The sequence below is a fragment of the Delphinapterus leucas genome, chromosome X (assembly GCF_059928025.1).
Source record: "Delphinapterus leucas isolate spDelLeu-1000000601 "Yukka" chromosome X, BTC_Dleu_Yukka2, whole genome shotgun sequence".
NCBI lineage: Eukaryota > Metazoa > Chordata > Mammalia > Artiodactyla > Monodontidae > Delphinapterus > Delphinapterus leucas.
The window spans coordinates 36710457-36729440 of NC_143150.1; the positions used below are offsets into that span (position 1 = coordinate 36710457).

The following is an 18984-nucleotide window of genomic DNA, read 5'->3' on the forward strand; positions in this document are numbered from 1 at the left end:
GTGTGATTTCATGTAGTAGGTCTGGAGTGGAACCCTGGAATCTGCATTTAAAACAAGTGCCCCAAGCTATTTCTGATGGACCAACCGCCAGGTTTGGGAACCACTTCTAGGCTCTGAAGTGACTATAGGTACTTGTTTGGAAATGGCTTTGCATTGTAATACTAAAAGACGGAAACCACAGGCTAAAGGTTGAAGAACCCCCTGAATATTTTAAGTTTGATTAATTGCATGAATAGGAAATATATGTGTTTGGTGGATATGTGTGCATACTGGGAAGGAGGAAATTTAAGTGAACAATTTAAAATAAAAAAACAACAAAAGACCAGCTGGAAGTATTTGGTTTTGTTTTACTATCATTGATTTTCAAGTTTCAGTGGGTCAGAGTTCCTCCCTGTGTCTATAGAAAACCTCAACGAATGGGGTAGAGGGTAACACCCAAGATGAGACTCCAATGAGGAGTGTTTTTTTTAATATTGAAAAAATTAATATAATATTAAAATATCCTTCATTTAGCTTGAAACTAGGGATATGCCACTGTTATTGGAAAAGAGGCAGACACTCAGACTCACTGGAGGGCTCCGAGGGAGGTGAAGATTGTACTATGAAAGCAACTACTTTCTGGACTGAGGGAGGACCTTGTTTAAACTGCCTTCTAGAAAATGACTGGATTATAATGTGGTCTATATTATACATGGATTACATTGCACATGCAAGGCAAAATAACTGTCATGTGAAAATTCCCCCCAGTCAGAAAGAAGTTCCATGCCAACATTACTGTTTTCCATATTCACCAAGACTCCAGCATGCAGGCTTAGATATGGCACCTCGTGAATGGCATAATAGAACTCAAAAAGATCCACAGCAAAGCAACTAAAATAAACAAAGGGGCTGGGGAGGGAGGGTTAGGATTTAAATTGGAGTTAGGATCTTCAACTGTTTTTTAGTACAAAAGATGTACTATTGCTACTTTGATGTTACAAACATTCTGAATAATCAAAGATAAAAAACTGTCAATCTTGGTGTTCTCATCTACCAGAGAAATGTTCTATTTTCTTACCTCTCTGCAGACGGCTGCTATCTGTCCTTCATCCATACAGGTCTCTGTGACCACATCAGTCAAAGAGCCACCAGCCAAGTATTCCATGACCACCCATAGTTCATCACCCACTAAGTAGCTACAACGAGAGAAGAAAAAGACGTTGACTCAGGCCTAAGGAAGTGGAGACCCTTCTACATTTCCATTAAGAAGGGAACGTGCAGTTAGTCTCTGCATTCGGGCATATTACATAACAAGAGGAAAATATCAATAATGCGTATGAGACACGTCCTTAACATTAGAAGAGAATATGCATGGAAATCGAAGGATCATCAGATAAAAGTGCACCACGGAAGGAAGGAAAAGAGCAAGGAGGCCTCTGGTGACTGACTACTGTCAATCCTTCCATTGTGAAAAGCTAGTTTCAATGAACAGGATCGGTGAATAGCCCTTTTGGATAACTCAAGCCACAGTGTTGATTTCTTGGACTGAACTGACCCATGGCATACAGTTTTACAGGATAATTTATTCGGATCTCAGCATTATTTTTGATTCTACTCAATTAATTACAGAAATCTTTTCAGGTAGTGGCTGAATCAAAGAGAATCAAAGAGACTCATGTTGGCAATGGATTTACTGGGCTGAGGTCTCTGTTCTGATAGAAGTCAGTTATGACATGCCCATTATCTTTAAGTAGTTATTGAGGGACACAGCCCAAGTGATCAAATATGGAGAGGCAGGTCACCAGAGCAATGTGGGCAAATTCAAACCCCTGGGATCATCTGAAGGCACTTTAGCAGTATGATCAGGTCTCTCTCTTCCCCTGCTCAGCAAGAGAGAGAAATTACAGTGAATGGAATGACCCCAACAATTCTACCCTGCCCCCAGCTTAACATCAGTATGAAGCAAGCCTTTCTATTCAGTGGTGCTCAAACTGCAGTGCCCGTAAGACTCACCTGGGGAGTTTGTTCAAAAGGAAATTTCTCATTAAAATTCTCATTTCATAAAAATGAAATATCTCATTAGTGATGGAGAACAGCCTAGAAATCTGCATTGTTTAGAAATGCAGTTTTTACAAAATTACAAGAGTGAAGTCACTCTGCTGCAGAGGGTCCCTAAATGACACTTTATGAAACCCTGATTTCGACTATAAAACCGACCCTCCTTCGTTTTGCCCCCCTTTTGCCTCCTTCTGTACCACTGGTCTACTTGGCACAAAACACAGAAAGCGAGATCTTAAACTCACTGAGGTTGTAGACCTGGTCTTGTTTCCTTTGTATCCCCTCAGAGTACACAGCACAGTGGTGCTAAACAAACACTTATTGAAACTGAATGAGACAGATGTTAAACCACAACTGAAGAGTTACTGCTGTCTTTAAATGCCTATTAATAACCCACTGCTAATACCACTGATGAAAGAGACATTAATTACCCGGTCTAGGAAAAAGGTTTGAGATTAAAGTGTCAATTCCCTAGACCTCACTGTCAATTCATCACAAAACACCCATGAAAGCAGGGCCATTGTAGTCTGCCTCCTTTACTTAGATAGCCAGAGACTGCACTGACTCCAAACAAACACTTGATGAAACGTTTAAAACACCACAGCTCTCTCCTATATGCAATAGCCTACTTCCTGGCAATAGGGGGTCACAATCCTCAAAAGGAAATTACACAAACTGCTCATGTTTAGAAGCAAGACCATAAAATGTGTCTTCAAATGTTTAATGCGTGGACACAGATAACTGGGTGCAAGTTTAGCAATAGGTCTGATACTCAATATTCTGTAGCATTTGAGAACTATTTGTAGAATGGATGCTAAATGAATAGATCCTAAATAAAAATAATTGGCCAAGAAAATGATATCCCATAAAGAAAACAAGTACATGATGAGAGAAAACACTTACCTATCTAAATAATTAACAATATTGGGGTTCTTATTTTCCCTCATGACCAGAATTTCATTAATAATTAATTCCTTTTTGGGTTGCTGTTGAAGGTTCATCTGCTTTATGGCCACCTGAATAATGATTAAAATGCAAGAATGAATTACCGTCATCTGACTAAACACAAGCATCCATATTTTTTGGAAACACTGTCAGGCATACAGATCCTTTATTTTACTAAGCTCTTCCTCGATGCCACAAACCCATGCTCCTTTTCTTTGGTCAATCATGAATTCGTCACTCACTTCAGATACTTTGGACACCAGTGAAGTAAACATATGTCAACTCAGTGCTACCCATTTTTTCAGGCACAGATGCCATCGAAGAGGAATTCTGATCAATATGAATAAAGGAAAGTAGAAGTCAGAATTGAATGTTAACACTTACCTCTTGTCCTGTGGCGATGTCTAGCGCTGTATAAACAGTACCTGATGCCCTGTGAAGGTGAAAATGATCAAATGAATAAGCAATCAAAGTGTTATCAATATATTTTATTTGGAATTACATGTAATCATTTTCAGGAGAGGGAAATCAGAAAACTCAAGATTAAGGATGAAGTACAAAAGGAACAACCACTCTGTATAGTAATTGCTCCCCAAACTATCATGATGTATCTCTTTTGGTGGGCCAGGAGCTCCAATCAGATTTTCTGTGTGCCACGGAACCAGGCAGTCATAAATTGAGCAAAATGGCCTTGTTCCTTTCAGGAAACTCCTGGAATATTTTGAACACTCCTTGGATGTTGCACAACCAACCCTGCAGTCCTTGATTAAATACCTTAGGAAAGATTATATCATCTTTTGCTCAGGCAACTGTAAATTAATCTTTGTTTTTAACATATGGACAGAGTGGCTTTTTTCATATATTTCTAATTCTTAAGAATATCTTTGTCTAACAAATTAATCACTCCCAGTACAGGTACTTACTGCACTTACCTGCACTGTAGCTATACAAAGCAACAACAATGTGGCTTTATTGTTGAGCCATTTTTTTCTTTTTGTTAAATTTCGCAACAGCTTCTATGCTTAGGTTTCACTCCAGCCCACTACTGTCTTAAAATCTATCATTCCTTAAGTCTTAGTAGTACTCATGCTTCTATTCTAACTTCAATTACGGGGTTCCCTTGCTTTGAAAATAGAAATTGTCTAGTAAAGCTGAATTCACAGTAACTTCCTGTGAAACACACATGCATTCTGAACCACCTCCCTACCCCATCCCCATGAAAAAGGAAAAGCCTAGTCAATTGCATTGAAACATTTGTGGTGAATAAAGGAATTAGGATAGAGATCAGTTCTATGATTCAGCAGGCATTGTAATGCTGCTACAGTTAAGATCTAAACTTTCTGGTAATTGCTGTTTCTCCTTTGCTTTCTATTTTTCTCCCTTGCTGTTTTGTTTTCTGAGTCCAGGAAGTCTTTCCTTATGTCACCCATTTCCTTGTTATTCTTCTCCCTTCTCCCTGGATCGGCCAAACTACTTCTCACAGGCCTAGGAAGTTTACGTTACCTGCTCCTAGGGAATAAAATGGGCGGCGTAGTAGAAGGAATATTTGACGGCTAACAGAGATCTGAGTCCTAATGTTTGCCCTAATATCAACAAGCTATATGATCTTGAGGTAGTCACTTCCCCTTTCTGGGTTTCAGTCCCCTCACTTGGAATATAGTGATCACAGTAACAGTAAACGTGTGTTGAGCGTGTTGTGCGTGTCAGGTACTACACTAAGAACTTAATCTTATGCAATCCTTACCATGTTTCTGTAAGGCAAGTGCTTTTACCCCCATGTTACACATGAGGAACCTGAGGCTCAAAGAGGTTAAGTAATCTGCCCAAGGTTATATAGTTTAAAATCCAAGTCCATCTGACTCTCTGGCCTATAAAATACAGGAAAGGGGCTACTTCATTTGTAAGGTTCTTTTGCTCCACGGTCTAGAATCTAAGAACTCTACTGTCCTCCTCACTGGGTGTGGGTATTTAAATATCTATTGGAATGAGAGTGAAAAATCACACTTACTTAACACATGCTACCTAAATTCGGTAATTTCAGACATTCCTTAGGATTGAGGCTTATATTAAACAAATCAGTCTCAATTTTATGTTTGAGATTCTGGGTTCAGAGCACATATTTGGTGCTCAAGAAGTATTTGTTCAACGAACAAACTAATAAAAGTCTTTGCAGGCAAACACGTAATTGAAGTAAAACCGTTCCTTTCTGTGAAGGAAACATTTCTTCTACTTAAATCTACAGATAAGCTATCAGACATTCCTGATTTCAGGGGCCAGTTTGTGATTTGTCCTTCTGAATTCAGAATTGCCTGGGTTCAAAGGAACAGATCACCTCAACCTGGTGTGTATTTCAGCTGCATAAGCCCTGAGCAACTACTTAAATCTATTTGCAGAATGATTCAAAAATGCCTTTACTTGGTTTATTCCTATATCTGTAGCCAACTTGCACAATTCCTTCAGAGGCAAAAAAAAGTGATGGCATCTGCAAAATGAGCACCTATCTCATTGGGCTACAGAGAATCGAATGGCACAATTTATATAAGCATTTAGCCTTGTGCCCAGATCAGAGCTGATACTCAATAGGGTAACTGCTATTTAAAAAATTTTTAAATTTTATGTTGAAGTACAGTTGATTTACAATGTTCTGTGAGTTTCAGGCGTACAGCAAAGTGATTCAGTTATACATATACATGTATCTATTCTTTTTCAGATTCTTTCCCCATATAGGTTATTACAGAATATTGAGTAGAGTTCCCTGTGCTCTACAGTAGGTCCTTGTTGATTATCTATTTTATATACAGTAGTGTGTATGTCAATCCCAAACTCCTAAAGGTGGGGGGGAGATGGCAACTGCCATTATTATCATTTGTCGCTGCCACTGCTGTTATTGGTTTCACAGTAAAGGATGACATTTACTGAGTCGTTAGTTGGCCCTTCCCAATCTCCCAGCCAAAACATCCTTGCTAGTGTCTGCCCCTATTTTCAAAAAGGACAAAGGCCAAAGCTGACCTATTTGAACACTTTTTGGAGCTCCTCCGTCCTTTTTCCCCCCGTTAGAAAAGTGGTTTTACCTTTTTCTTTAAGTACGGAACGTCTTTATCAAATGAAGCCGCACGCAGAAACCCTCAATACAAAATGGGAGCTGTTCAAGTTAAAGCTAGGGAGGGAAGCCCTAAATTCCTGCCCAAGTGGCCTTCCCCTTATTCAACCCCTCTGCCCCCCGCCCCCAAGTCCATTTCCACTGGCCTAGGAGCTAAAATTGCGATTGACTTAGAGTACAGGGGGGATTAGTCTTTAGCATCTCCAGAGCTTTACCTTTTTTACTCCCTTAAAATTGTTAGAGTACTAACCCTGGAACCCCAATAGCCAGGGTTTTATGGCATTCTGTGGTATAGAATTGCCACAAATCCCCACTCCACAGGAGTTTAAAGACCCTGAAACTCTAGAACATAGGTTATTAACTCAAAAACGAGCTTTTCTCCTCACTTCCCCTTCCTCCACCTTATTGCATATATGCCCTTGTTGGGTGGGAACCATTTCCCCCTTCCCCCCAACTCTTGTTCCCAGTCTTATAATGGTGATATCCTCCCCTAGCCCACTTCGCACCGCCTATCCCCACACCAAACATGTTGTTAGGCATTTGGAATTCACTCCTCTGACCAATAAGTTATTGATTGGCCCGACTTCCAGCCTATGTAGAATCCTCAACACAAATGCACAAACTCAGGTACGAATCTGCAGAGTAGAACTTAGTGTCAGCACTCCTAGCACTTCTCTGCACCCCAGTTCTGATGCCTGTCCATATTTCAGCAATTTAAGATTCAACTGGTATAAATGTGAATCTCTCTCATTCTCTTATTCACCTACTAAAGCACTTTTTGGCCGCTGAGGGGTTAAGGAAGTAGGCTTCATCCCCATCTACTCAAACCTCCCTGGGTTCAAATCTTCCACCCAATTCCTAGTTGTGTGGTCCTGGGTAAATAATTTAACCTCTCTGTGGCTCAGGATTAAAGGAGGATTAAATGTGTACAGTGTTTAAAACCAGTTCTGGCATATACTAATTGCCTAACAATAATAATACTTATCATTATTATTAGGTTAATTGCTACCTAATATATTCATTAAGTTCCCAAATTGCAATCTGTGGATCACTATAAATCTTTTTAAGTATCTGGGAGTTTCCAAGATATCTTGGTGTTTCAAATTCATAACAGAAATTTGATATTTACCTAAGATGAAGCTAATGAAAATATCACATATATTTCCTTTTAGCTAGAATTATATCAACTTGTGATTACAATACATATCTCATGCTGGTCAAATTCTCTAAGTAGCAGTTATATGTTTTTTGTTTTCGTTTTTTTGCTTAATAAAGTATGGGAAGTAAACTATAATAAAATATAGTTTAATAGTTATTATTATTCACAATGTGGAGTTCACAAAGACAAATAATTGTGTACTCCCAAAGAAACAGTCTTTGAGCCAACAAGATGCCACAGTAATTCCCAAAAGACAAGTTTTGCTACAGCTGGGGTATGTTGAAGGATCTCAATGGGTATCTTTATAAAATCTGTCAGTCACTTTAATAGAAAAAAGTCAGTATCATGCAGCACTTTAGGCAGTAAGGATGGCAGAAATCAAACAAAGATGGCAGTTAAAACGAATTCTCTGGTGTATTGGGGATGGTGTGCTAAAATGGTCAAGACTGTCAATTTGATTTTTATGCCATTTAATTACATTGATCCCTTTTATCCTTCACCGTGGGCTGCTCATTGCGGTGGCTTCTCTCGTTGCGGAGCATGGGCTCTAGGCGCTCGGGCTTCAGCAGTTGTGGCACGTGGGCTCAGCAGTTGTGGTGCACGGGCTTAGTTGCTCTGCGGCATGTGGGATCTTCCTGGACCAGGGCTCGAACCCGTGTCCCCTGCATTGGCAGGTGGATGCTTAACCACTGCGCCACCAGGGAAGTCCTTCATTGTAGTTATACTGAAGCCAAATTACTATAGGGAGAACATTTGTTTATGATGGGGATTTTGTTTATTCCAAACCTCAGTCCTTCAGATGGTATAAAGAAATCATGCCTTATCAGGACTCAAGGGAATATAGAGATCACCCAGTTTAATCTCCTCGCTACAGATGAAAAATCTGAAGCACAGAGAGCTGGGGGGTATGCCCAAGAGGACACAGCTAGTAAGTAACAAAAACCTCCTCACTTTGAGCAAGAGATCTTTTGGTGAACCTAGGAATTCAAGTATTCAATTCAATTCAACCGTAGTTCAGTGAACTATGATTCAAGAATATTAAACCAACAGATTGCTCAACCGTTGGGCCTCATCTACATTGTGATGTGTACTGCTGGGTTCTTGGCATCACATTAGATGCTTTATCAACAGTTTCTCCCTGACCTGGCCAAGCACTTAATATTCAAATGGAAACACTGGCATCTAGCCTAAAGGGTCCAGAAAGAAACAAAACAATTCACTATTTCTCCCTTTTCCTCCCAAGACAAGTCAGTTTAATTATCAGTAATCTTCATCAGGTTTTGATGTTTCCTGCTCAGAGCCAATGTCAAGCCATGATCATGAGTAGTTGCCAAAGCAGCAACATGGTAGGACTTATAATTTAGATAAATCACTCTGATTTCAGCATAGAAATATTGATAGATTAGAGGAGGGAAAGAAGGGCAGGCCAGTGGGGCTAGGAAGAAGCTCATGGTCTGGGAGAAAAAGGAAAGGGCAACAGGACTAGAGGGCTCAACGGGGTCCGAGGAGAGCCTCATGGGAATAAGAGTGAGAGAGCCAGAAGGATAGGGCATTATTCAAGTTTAAGGTTTCCTAAGTATAAATCTGGTGCTAATGAGATCACAGTCAGGGATTTAATCCACATTTAGGTTGGTTATTTTTTACATCTACTTTGACTTCTACTGCTGCTGCTGCTAGAAAAGGTTGTATCATTTATTGAGCCTTACTTTCTGCCTTCTCTATGTAAATGCCATGAGCTCACTTAATGCTCACCCTATACAACCCTGTGAGGTCAATTCTATTATCTTCCTTTTACAGATGGGGAAAGTGGAACTGGGAAATGGTAAGTAGCTTGCCCAAGGTTACACAGTTAGAGTCAGCAGCTGAGCTCAAAAATCCATTGGTTTAATGTAAAATAGATAGCTAGTGGGAAGCAGCTGCATAGCACAGGGAGATCAGCTCCGTGCTTTGTGACCACCTAGAGGTGTGGGATAGGGAGGGTGTGAGGGAGATGCAAGAGGGAGGGGATATGGGGATATATGTATACATATAGCTGATTCATTTTGTTATACAGCAGAAACTAACACACCAGTGTAAAGCAATTATACTCCAATAAAGATGTTAAAAAATATACTAGTACAATTAGAAAATACAGGAGAACTTTTAAGTAATAAAATTAATAAATTAAAAAAAAACCAATATACTGTAAAAAAAAAAAAAAAAAGCATTGGTTCGACTCCACATCCCATGCTCTTTTTTCGTCTGCAGCTTTCATTTTTAAATTTATTTTTGTATTTTTAAAATTTTTTAATTAAAAAAGTTTTTTAAACATCTTTATTGGAGTATAATTGCTTTACAATGGTGTGTTAGTTTCTGCTTTATAACAAAGTAAATCAGTTATACATATACATATGTTCCCATATCTCTTCCCTCTTGCGTCTCCCTCCCTCCCACCCTCCCTATCCCACCCCTCTAGCTGGTCACAAACCACGGAGCTGATCTCCCTGTGCTATGCGGCTGCTTCCCACTAGCTATCTATTTTACGTTTGGTAGTGTATATATGTCCATGCCACTCTCTCACTTTGTCACAGCTTACCGTTCCCCCTCCCCATATCCTGAAGTCCATTCTCTAGTAGATCTGTGTCTTTATTCCCATCTTGCCCCTAGGTTCTTCATGACCATTTTTTTCCCCTTAGATTCTACATAAATGTGTTAGCATATGGTATTTGTTTTTCTCTTTCTGACTTACTTCACTCTGTGTGACAGACTCTAGGTCCATCCACCTCACTACAAATAACTCAATTTCGTTTCTTTTTATGGCTGAGTAATATTCCATTGTATATATGTGCCACATCTTCTTTATCCACTCATCTGTCGATGGACACTTAGGTTGCTTCCATGTCCTGCCTATTGTAAATAGAGCTGCAATGAACATTTTGGTACATGACTCTTTTTGAATTATGGTTTTCTCAGGGTATATGCCCAGTAGCGGGATGGCTGGGTCCTATGGTAGTTCTATTTGTAGTTTTTTAAGGAACCTCCATGCTGTTCTCCATAGTGGCTGTATCAATTTACATTCCCACCAACAGTGCAAGAGTGTTTCCTTTTCTCCACACCTTCTCCAGCATTTATTGTTTCTAGATTTTTTGATGATGGCCATTCTGACCGGTGTGAGATGATATCTCATTGTAGTTTTGATTTGCATTTCTCTAATGATTAATGATGTTGAGCATTCTTTCATGTGTTTGTTGGCAACCTGTATATCTTCTTTGGAGAAGTGTCTATTTAGGTCTTCTGCCCATTTTTGGATTGGGTTGTTTGTTTTTTTGTTATTGAGCTGCATGAGCTGCTTGTAAATTTTGGAGATTAATCCTTTGTCAGTTGCTTCATTTGCAAATATTTTCTCCCATTCTGAGGGTTGTCTTTTGGTCTTGTTTACGGTTTCCTTTGCTGTGCAAAAGCTTTGAAGTTTCATTAGGTCCCATTTGTTTATTTATTTTTTTATTTCCATATCTCTAGGAGGTGGGTCAAAAAGGATGTTGCTGTGATTTATGTCATAGAGTGTCCTGCCTATGTTTTCCTCTAAGAGTTTGATAGTTTCTGGCCTTACATTTAGGTCTTTAATCCATTTTGAGCTTATTTTTGTGTATGGTGTTAGGGAGTGTTCTAATCTCATACTTTTACATGTAGCTGTCCAGTTTTCCCAGCACCACTTATTGAAGAGGCTATATTTTCTCCACTGTATATTTTTGAGCCCATGCTCTTAACCACCATTTCATGTTCTGTTATAGATCTTTAGCATTTTTACAGCAATGCTAAGTGCTAAGCGCAACTGTGGTACTACTTCCCAAAGCCCACGTTTGTATCTACTATGCTAAGCCACCTCCCTAAAATATTTCTCTTGCCTCTAATTTTCTATTCGCTTAGTCCATGTGCCCCCTTGTGAACCATTTAGTTTGTCCCTGGGCACGATCAGTCTGATTCCTTTGGCATAACCATACAAGATGGTTCTTCCGTTTTCTGAATCAATTAAGATTGGTCACGTGGCCAAGAGTGAAGTGGACCCAGAATTAGTGCTTAGGACTGGACTTTATCTTCTGCCGAGTATTTAAGATACAATTACTCCTTGTAGGCCCCTATGTAGAAACTGTCTCACTGTATTAATTCACTTGATATAAAAATATACAGATATATTTTTCAATGCTACCATACATTTACTTGTTTTGTTGAGACATATGTCCTGTAGGGCTCCGGAATGGTGAGGAACAGCGTTAGTACTACTTGCAATAACTCTGCCAGAAAGGGAAAGATTCAGAGTGTTTTCTATAATTTGCCACTCAATTAAAAACTATCGGGCTTCCCTGGTGGCGCAGTGGTTGACGGTCCGCCTGCCGATGCAGGGGACGAGGGTTCGTGCCCCGGTCCGGGAAGATCCCACATGGCGCGGAGCGGCTGGGCCCGTGAGCCATGGCCGCTGAGCCTGTGCGTCCGGAGCCTGTGCTCCGCAACGGGAGAGGCCACAACAGTGAGAGGTCCGTGTAACGCAAAAAACAAAACAAAACAAAAACAAACCAAAAAAAACTATCACTAAATTAAAAACAATAAAATTGCACAAAAAATCATGTTATCTAAGTCCCTTTCTAAGTACGCAGAATGTAGCGAGGGCCAGGGGGTACAGTCTTTAATTACTAGGATTATAAATAGTAACAGGGAATTTTTTGTTCTTTAGCTAGGGCATGACCTTTCCCAGAGTATTCATGATCATCTAATTTTAAATAGAGCTGTAACACATTATGGGTGTGGTGCCAGGGAGCTCAGTGGATTATAGTCCAGTGATAATGAGGCCACATTTACAGGCCTTAATCCCTGGAAAGGCCAGCTAACTCTCAACTACTCAGTCTGACATTAAGTCTAAGCAGCTGTTTCCCAGTGTGTGCCACTGGTTTCAAGAGGGCCTAGACAGGAAAGGGGGGCGGGTGGCTTAATACGAGCTCATTACTGTGGCTGGAAAAAACAACTTGAAGTGTAAACTCTGCTAATGGTGGTTGATTGAGTGGCATCATCTTTCTTTACAAGGGACAGCACACAACACAGGGCATTTAAGAGCATTAAGTAGAACAAAGAGCATCTTCCATTGCTCCATAAACATTGTTCTTCACAAATGCTAATGTATTTCCAATCCCCTTCATCACAAAGCCTATTATGAAGCTCAGGCTACATCTATTTAGTGCCTCATAGCTGTGTTCTACCTTGTACAGCCCAAAATAGATCTGATGAGGAAGCAAATACTTTTGGGGTGGGTGGTCTCACCCGAAGAATCGCTTCTGTAGGCACTCTAGACACCACTTCTGCTCTTGCCCACAGTTTCTTGAGCAAAGAAAAACAAGTCAGAGCACTTTATTCTCAGCACTTATCCCTGAGTTCTATGCTGTACACTACTTTGTCAGATTTGCAAAACAAGCTGTTATTCATCAAGTCCTTTAAGAAACAAGTTTCAAAAATATTCATCTTCCATATGGGAACGTCATGTTAGAGTTAAGAAAAAGAGGGCTCCTCACTGAGTAGCAGAGATAAGTCTGAAAAATACCTAACATGATATATTTACTTTCTCAAGCATTAAAACTAAAATTAATTTAGAGGGATGGGGATTGGGGGCTTCCAAAAAATGTTTGTTTGCCATTACTGATGAGTTGGTCATATCATCATTCTACATAATGATACGATTGGCAAAGACCCAGATGTTAGATAAAAATTCCTTTGGTCGGATACATACCTTTATGCATAGGAGGAAAATGATTTCAAGAAATGCTCCCACTGTCAGTTGCTGACAAATTTAGCTGCTTGGCTGATCTAATCTATACGAAGAGATACTACATGCAACAAAAGATACTTTGGCGTAATACAAACATGGGCTATATTGACGAATGGATTCTTCAGGATAGCCTTTTGTTTCGACACATAACTTCTTGTTAGAATTCCTTTCTTAAACACCTTCCCCTTTGAAGATCAGTGTGGGGACAGTTTTTATTATAGTACTAAAATCCCACATATTTGAACACGGTTGTGTTGGCGAGAGTGTGGACAAACAGGCACCCTCAGACATTGCTGGTGGGAGCGTTAAATGGAACAACCTCTATGGAGGGCAACTTGGAAATGAAAAATGCACATATCCTTTAATGTAACAATTCCACTTTTAGGAATTTATCCTAATGATAAATTCGCATATGTATGAAATGGCTTGTCAGGATCTTCACTGAAGCCTTGTTTATAGCAGCAAAATATTGGAAACAAACTAAATGTCTACCGATGGGGGCCTAATTAAATAAAGTATGGTACATCCAAACAACAAAACACTGTGCCTCTGTTAAAAAGAATGAGGTATGAACATGGAACCATCTCTAAGACATAGGCACATAATAGAAAAGGAGATATATAATGTTTTAACATTTGTGTTAAAAATACATGCATCGTGTGCGCGCGCGTGCGCGCGCACACACACACACACACACACACAAGGAGAAATGTACCATGTATACCCAAATACAAGGTAAGGGGCTCTCCCCCAAGTTTTTCCTCAGGAGAAAAAGGGAATTGCCTTGTATTCAAATCCTTATAAAATCGCTCATGTAATGTAGTAATTCTCCATATCCGTTTATTTTTATCCATAAAGTATGGTTTAGGAGAGATACATTAGGTTGAAATAGTCTCAGTCGATGCTAGTTTGGGACTCTCATAAAGAGTATCTGTCAGAATTGGAAAGAAATGATGTAAATAAATTATTTCTAAAGGTATGATCTCATAAGTGCAGGTGTTAGATATCATAAACAAGCTTTTTAAAGGTCACTTTCAAATTAATGCACTGAAAAGGGCTCCCAGTAGCCAAAGATGGGACAGTTTGACCATCAAAAACAATAATAAATGAGATTAATTGAAACAAATTGAAAACATAAAAAACGCATGAGTTTATAAAGATATTTTTTTAAATAAAAGAGAATGCCTTCTTCTCCCACTTAAAAAAAATCAAAACACCTTTCATTGGACACTTTTGGAAGTAGCTTGGGTACCAACATCTTACACTGAAAACGGGCAATTTAAAAATTAAGCATTTATCTTGATTTCCCTGTATGAACTATATTTCAGGGTAATCAAAGACTCCCTAAAATACAAAAGTATTTTAACTGGTAAGTGTAGAAGGAATGATAGAATTAGAAAATTGCCATTCTGTTAACCCCTCATGAAATAATTGATCTGGGCGATAACCATCAATAGATGAAATCATTAGACGAAAGGCTGATGACAACTTTGCAGTGGAGGGGACAATCACCCACTGAATCTTCTGATCAATCTACTCATCACTAAAATATGGGACAATTAGACACTGTACCGCCTGATACAATATAATATGAAACATATAGCACCACCACCTATGAAGAAACCTTGCCAAAAATTGAACCTCAGCCTAATTAAGCTTCTAGATCTAACTGCCATTTATAGGAAATACAGGAAACATGGGAGCAAGATAAATGGCATCAAATGAAACTAATAGACAAATCCAGAAAGTGTATATTCTACAAGATGCTGATGAGTTTCTTCAGTACGTCAGTGGTAGTGGTAAAAGAAGGCGGATGCTTTAGAGTACAGAGACTTAAGAGACACAACCAAATGTGATATGCGAATCTTTTTTGGATGCTGATTTGAACAAATCAACTATACAAACTGCATTTTTGAGACAACTGGACAACTCTGATTATCGACTGGGTGTTAGAGGTTAAATTTTTATATATATGCGTTATATTTTTATTTATTTATTTATTTATTTTTACATCTTTATTGGAGTATAATTGCTTTACAATGGTGTGTTAGTTTCTGCTTTATAACAAAGTGAATCAGTTATACATATACATATGTTCCCATATCTCTTCCCTCTTGCGTTATAACGGCATCGTGATTATATTAAAAACATTGATAAATGTTGAATTTGGGTCATAAGAATATGGGAGGTCCTATACTATTTTCTCTACTCTTGTGTAAGTCTGAACATTTGTAACAGAATCTTTAAAAAGTGATATAGTAGAAAGTTACGTTGTGAAGATTTAAATATACACCTACAGGACAGATTTGGAAAACAATCATCTGAATGTTGTATAAATGGGTAATTGTAACTAGGAATAAAATATCCAGGCACAGAATCATATGTAGATTAAAAAATATTTTATCTCAAAGATCTTAGAGGGAAGTCAGATGATGTACTTAGCTAACTGCTGGGGGACTCAAAAAGGGGCTCTGGGATTACAAAAACAATACAGATGCAGAGGCAGGTTTTGAATTATACCGCTCGTGAAATGTGAGAGTAGAAAAATCTCTCCTAATTTATACATGATTTTATACAATGTGTGGTTTTAAATATGTAAATAAGGGTGAATTAACAAGTTAAGCGTCACAAGTAGACATTCACCATTTATTCATATATCTGAGAGTTTGTGCATTTAGGTGAGTTAAAACACAGTGCATCACCTAATATTTGAGCATACATGGTATGTGTGAGCGCACTTGCACACGTGTGTATGTGTGTGTGTTTGTAGGTCCGTGTATGTGCGCAGAGATTCTATGAAAATATTACATACGAAACCAGAAACATCTTTTTGGAAGTTTCCTTTGTGCAGGGTAACTGGGAGGCTGAGGGAAAAGGGTTGGAGGGACACTTACTTTTCACTGACTACTCCTCTGTACCTTCTGAACGTTATACCATGTCCAAGTATTATCTGCTTAAAAGAATTAAACTCAAACAAACAAACAAACACCCCACAGTATTGCTTGTATCTCTCAATTTGTTCCATAACACAGCCCCAACTGATCTTTCTAGCATTATTTCCTGTTAATTTCCCTGCCAAACTGTACCTTTGGCTGTCTATAGAATTGGAATTCTTGATTTAATTCTTCTGGTCTTTTTGATACTCATTCATCCAATACTTGCTGAGTATTTACTCTATGCCAGACATCGTTGCACGCCCTAGGGATATCAAAATGAATGAAACCTACAGTCTGAAGTGAGTTTTCATTTGGTTTTCTTCAACGGAAACTTCCCATAATCCCAATTTGTTAAATCCCACGCCTTCTCAAATCACTATTCAAACACACCCTCCTTGAAGAGTTCTTCATCATATCTCCTCCATGGCTATAAATGATCTGTCCCCATAGCTTTTTTTTTTTTTTTTTTTTTTGCGGTACACGGGGCCTCTCACCGCTGCGGCTTCTCCCGTCGCGGAGCACAGGCTCCAGACGCGCAGGCTCAGCGGCCATGGCTCACGGGCCCAGCCGCTCCGCGGCATGTAGGATCTTCCCGGACCAAAGCACGAACCCGCGTCCCCGGCATCGGCAGGCGGACTCTCAACCACTGCGCCACCAGGGAAGCCACCCCATAGCTCTTTATAATTACATTACATTACTTACTGTATTTTGCTCTATATAATAATAGTAACTGTGGGTGTGACTTTTACCCCTAAAAATAACTTACCGTTTATGGAGTCCTTCACTATGTGCCATGTACTGTGCAAAGCACTTTAAATACCTTCTCTCATTCATTTCTCACAACCTTATGAGGTATGTGAATTCTGCTTACAATGACAGAAAACTGGTGCTTAAAGAAACTAAATAACTTGCCCACAGCCTTCTGATTTCAGAATCTGGACTCTGTCTTTCTCTTCAAATTTCCCCAAAATTCTCCCTTTATTCCATCATGGTTTTCAAAGTTTCAAGCAATTTTACATGTCTAGACAAGCTAAGATATAAGTGGTGTAGACATGCCTGTATGGATCAAAGCTGTAGGACTCAGGACATACACAGAAAAGATGAGTTAGGGCTGGGGTAGCCAGAGAGAGAGATTCATGGGGGAGATGACAGTGAAGATTAGTGTGTGGATAAGTATGGGGGGAAAGGTACACGCATTTGGGAGCAGGGCGGACCTGCTTATTTCTCGATACAACTTTCCGTTTCTCCCCGTCAAATGTTCAGAACCTGGTTCTTAACTACTACTCGGCACTGCACATAGTAGGCCCTCAACAAAAGTTCACTGAAGGAAACACGTTATTTGTTAAACTGGATCCAAACCATTTCCTCTGAGCTGCTTCCTCAAAAATATTTGTTTTATTATAATGTTGAAGAGAAAACAAATGGAAACCTCAAAGAGAAAAAGAGTCTGTTGTTCAGTGCATTCTCATTTAAGGAAAGACCTTAAAATGAATTCAAATATATTAATGAGAAATATGTTCGGGCAGCTGCCAATGTTCGTGAATTCAGCCCTCTTTTACATAGCTACTGCTTACTCAGGAATTACACAGGTTTGCCAATGATGGCTGTTGACTGAAAATAAATATTTAATTTTGCTGTCTCACCCTGCCTCATTTATTAAACAAGTTCTTTTATATAACTATCCTAAAGAGTGAAGATTCTTTAAGTCTCCACCAGATGTATTTCTGACAAACTCATATTGTCAAGTTAAGGATATTTTGGGGGGTACCAGTCCCTTTTTCTTTCTTTCTGTTTTTTTTAAAACTTTACATACATCTGCTCAAAATATTTAGATTTGGTGGCCACGTACAGAACACTTTTCACAGCAAACCTGATGAAATAATGCCATTTTTAGCTTTCCACTCACAGCTATGGCCTCAAATGATTAGACATGCAATTCTGAATTTGATTTATGGAAAATGGAGCCCAATTCTCTGGCCCCAGGCCTGAATGCTGGGATGGCAGAAACCCATGCTGGAAAAATTTTGTTTTCCAAGTAGATGAGGGTGATTAATGGAGAGGTTCCTCTCAAATCCAGCTCCCAAGAGTAAGCTGCTGTGCTCCAGGGAGCTAAAAATGGAATACTGGGGCTGATTATTCCTAGCTCCAAATGATTAGGGACATAGGTTTGAATGTCACCATCAATGAAAAGAAAAAAAAAAACTCTATAAATTGAGAGTAGAGACTAGTTTATCTAACTTGGTCAATAATTCATGGGAAAATCCATTGAGAGCAATTTAAGTAAAAGAAAAATTAATTTAAGTGGGTTCTTTTCTGGTCTAGAAAGAAATAAAACAATATTTTGCTCATCCCTTTAAAAATTAAGAACAGGGAACAAAAATCTACCAAAAGTGAAAAAAAACTAATTCGTTAATTAAATAATTGATAGAGTTACAGTAGATAAATAGATTTAAGTTACTAGCTTATATCTTAAAAAGCTACATAATTACATCTTGATTTTATGACCATTTTGGTTGGGTGTGTGTGTGAAAATGGGCAGAAGGTGAAGCCAACATGGATGAAAAAGACAGACATGCAGCACACACAAATACCCAAAGGAGAACAAAATCAGATGTGGTGAGGCTGATCTAGTGATTATGAGAAACAGTTAAAGACACACTGCAAAAAACAGAGACAGAAAGAGCAAGATACACATGTATATACTCATGAAAAGACAGAGGACAGAGGAAAGGGAGAGCTAGAAAGACAAACATTTTCATTAGTTCAACAAATATTTATTGAGGCAAAAACAGATCCAGAGAGATGGGGGAAGCAGACAGGGGAAGCTCTGTAAATCCCTGAGCTTGGCCAAATGAACTCTGACTGTTGATCGAAACTGTACAAAATTGTTTTGGGGGGATCCACCAAGTGCAACAGCACTATGCTAGACAGTAAAGGCGACAAAAGGATAAATCAAAAAGACTCCCCACCCTCTAAGGGTTTATTTAAAAGTTGAAGGGGGTCTATGAGTGAACTC

The 18984-nt window shown here is 39.0% G+C and overlaps 1 protein-coding gene across 1 annotated transcript in view; it reads right to left on the minus strand.

Annotated features, from left to right (window-relative positions):
- Positions 1–18984, minus strand: part of PAK3 (p21 (RAC1) activated kinase 3) — an 88858-nt gene that overhangs the window by 19561 nt on the left and 50313 nt on the right. The window contains exons 8-10 of the mRNA XM_089904175.1: positions 3367–3415; positions 2941–3053; positions 1058–1175 (exon numbers count right to left, since the gene is read on the minus strand). Of these exons, the coding sequence (XP_089760301.1) occupies positions 1058–1175; positions 2941–3053; positions 3367–3415 (280 nt within the window). The remainder of the gene's footprint in view (positions 1–1057; positions 1176–2940; positions 3054–3366; positions 3416–18984) is intronic.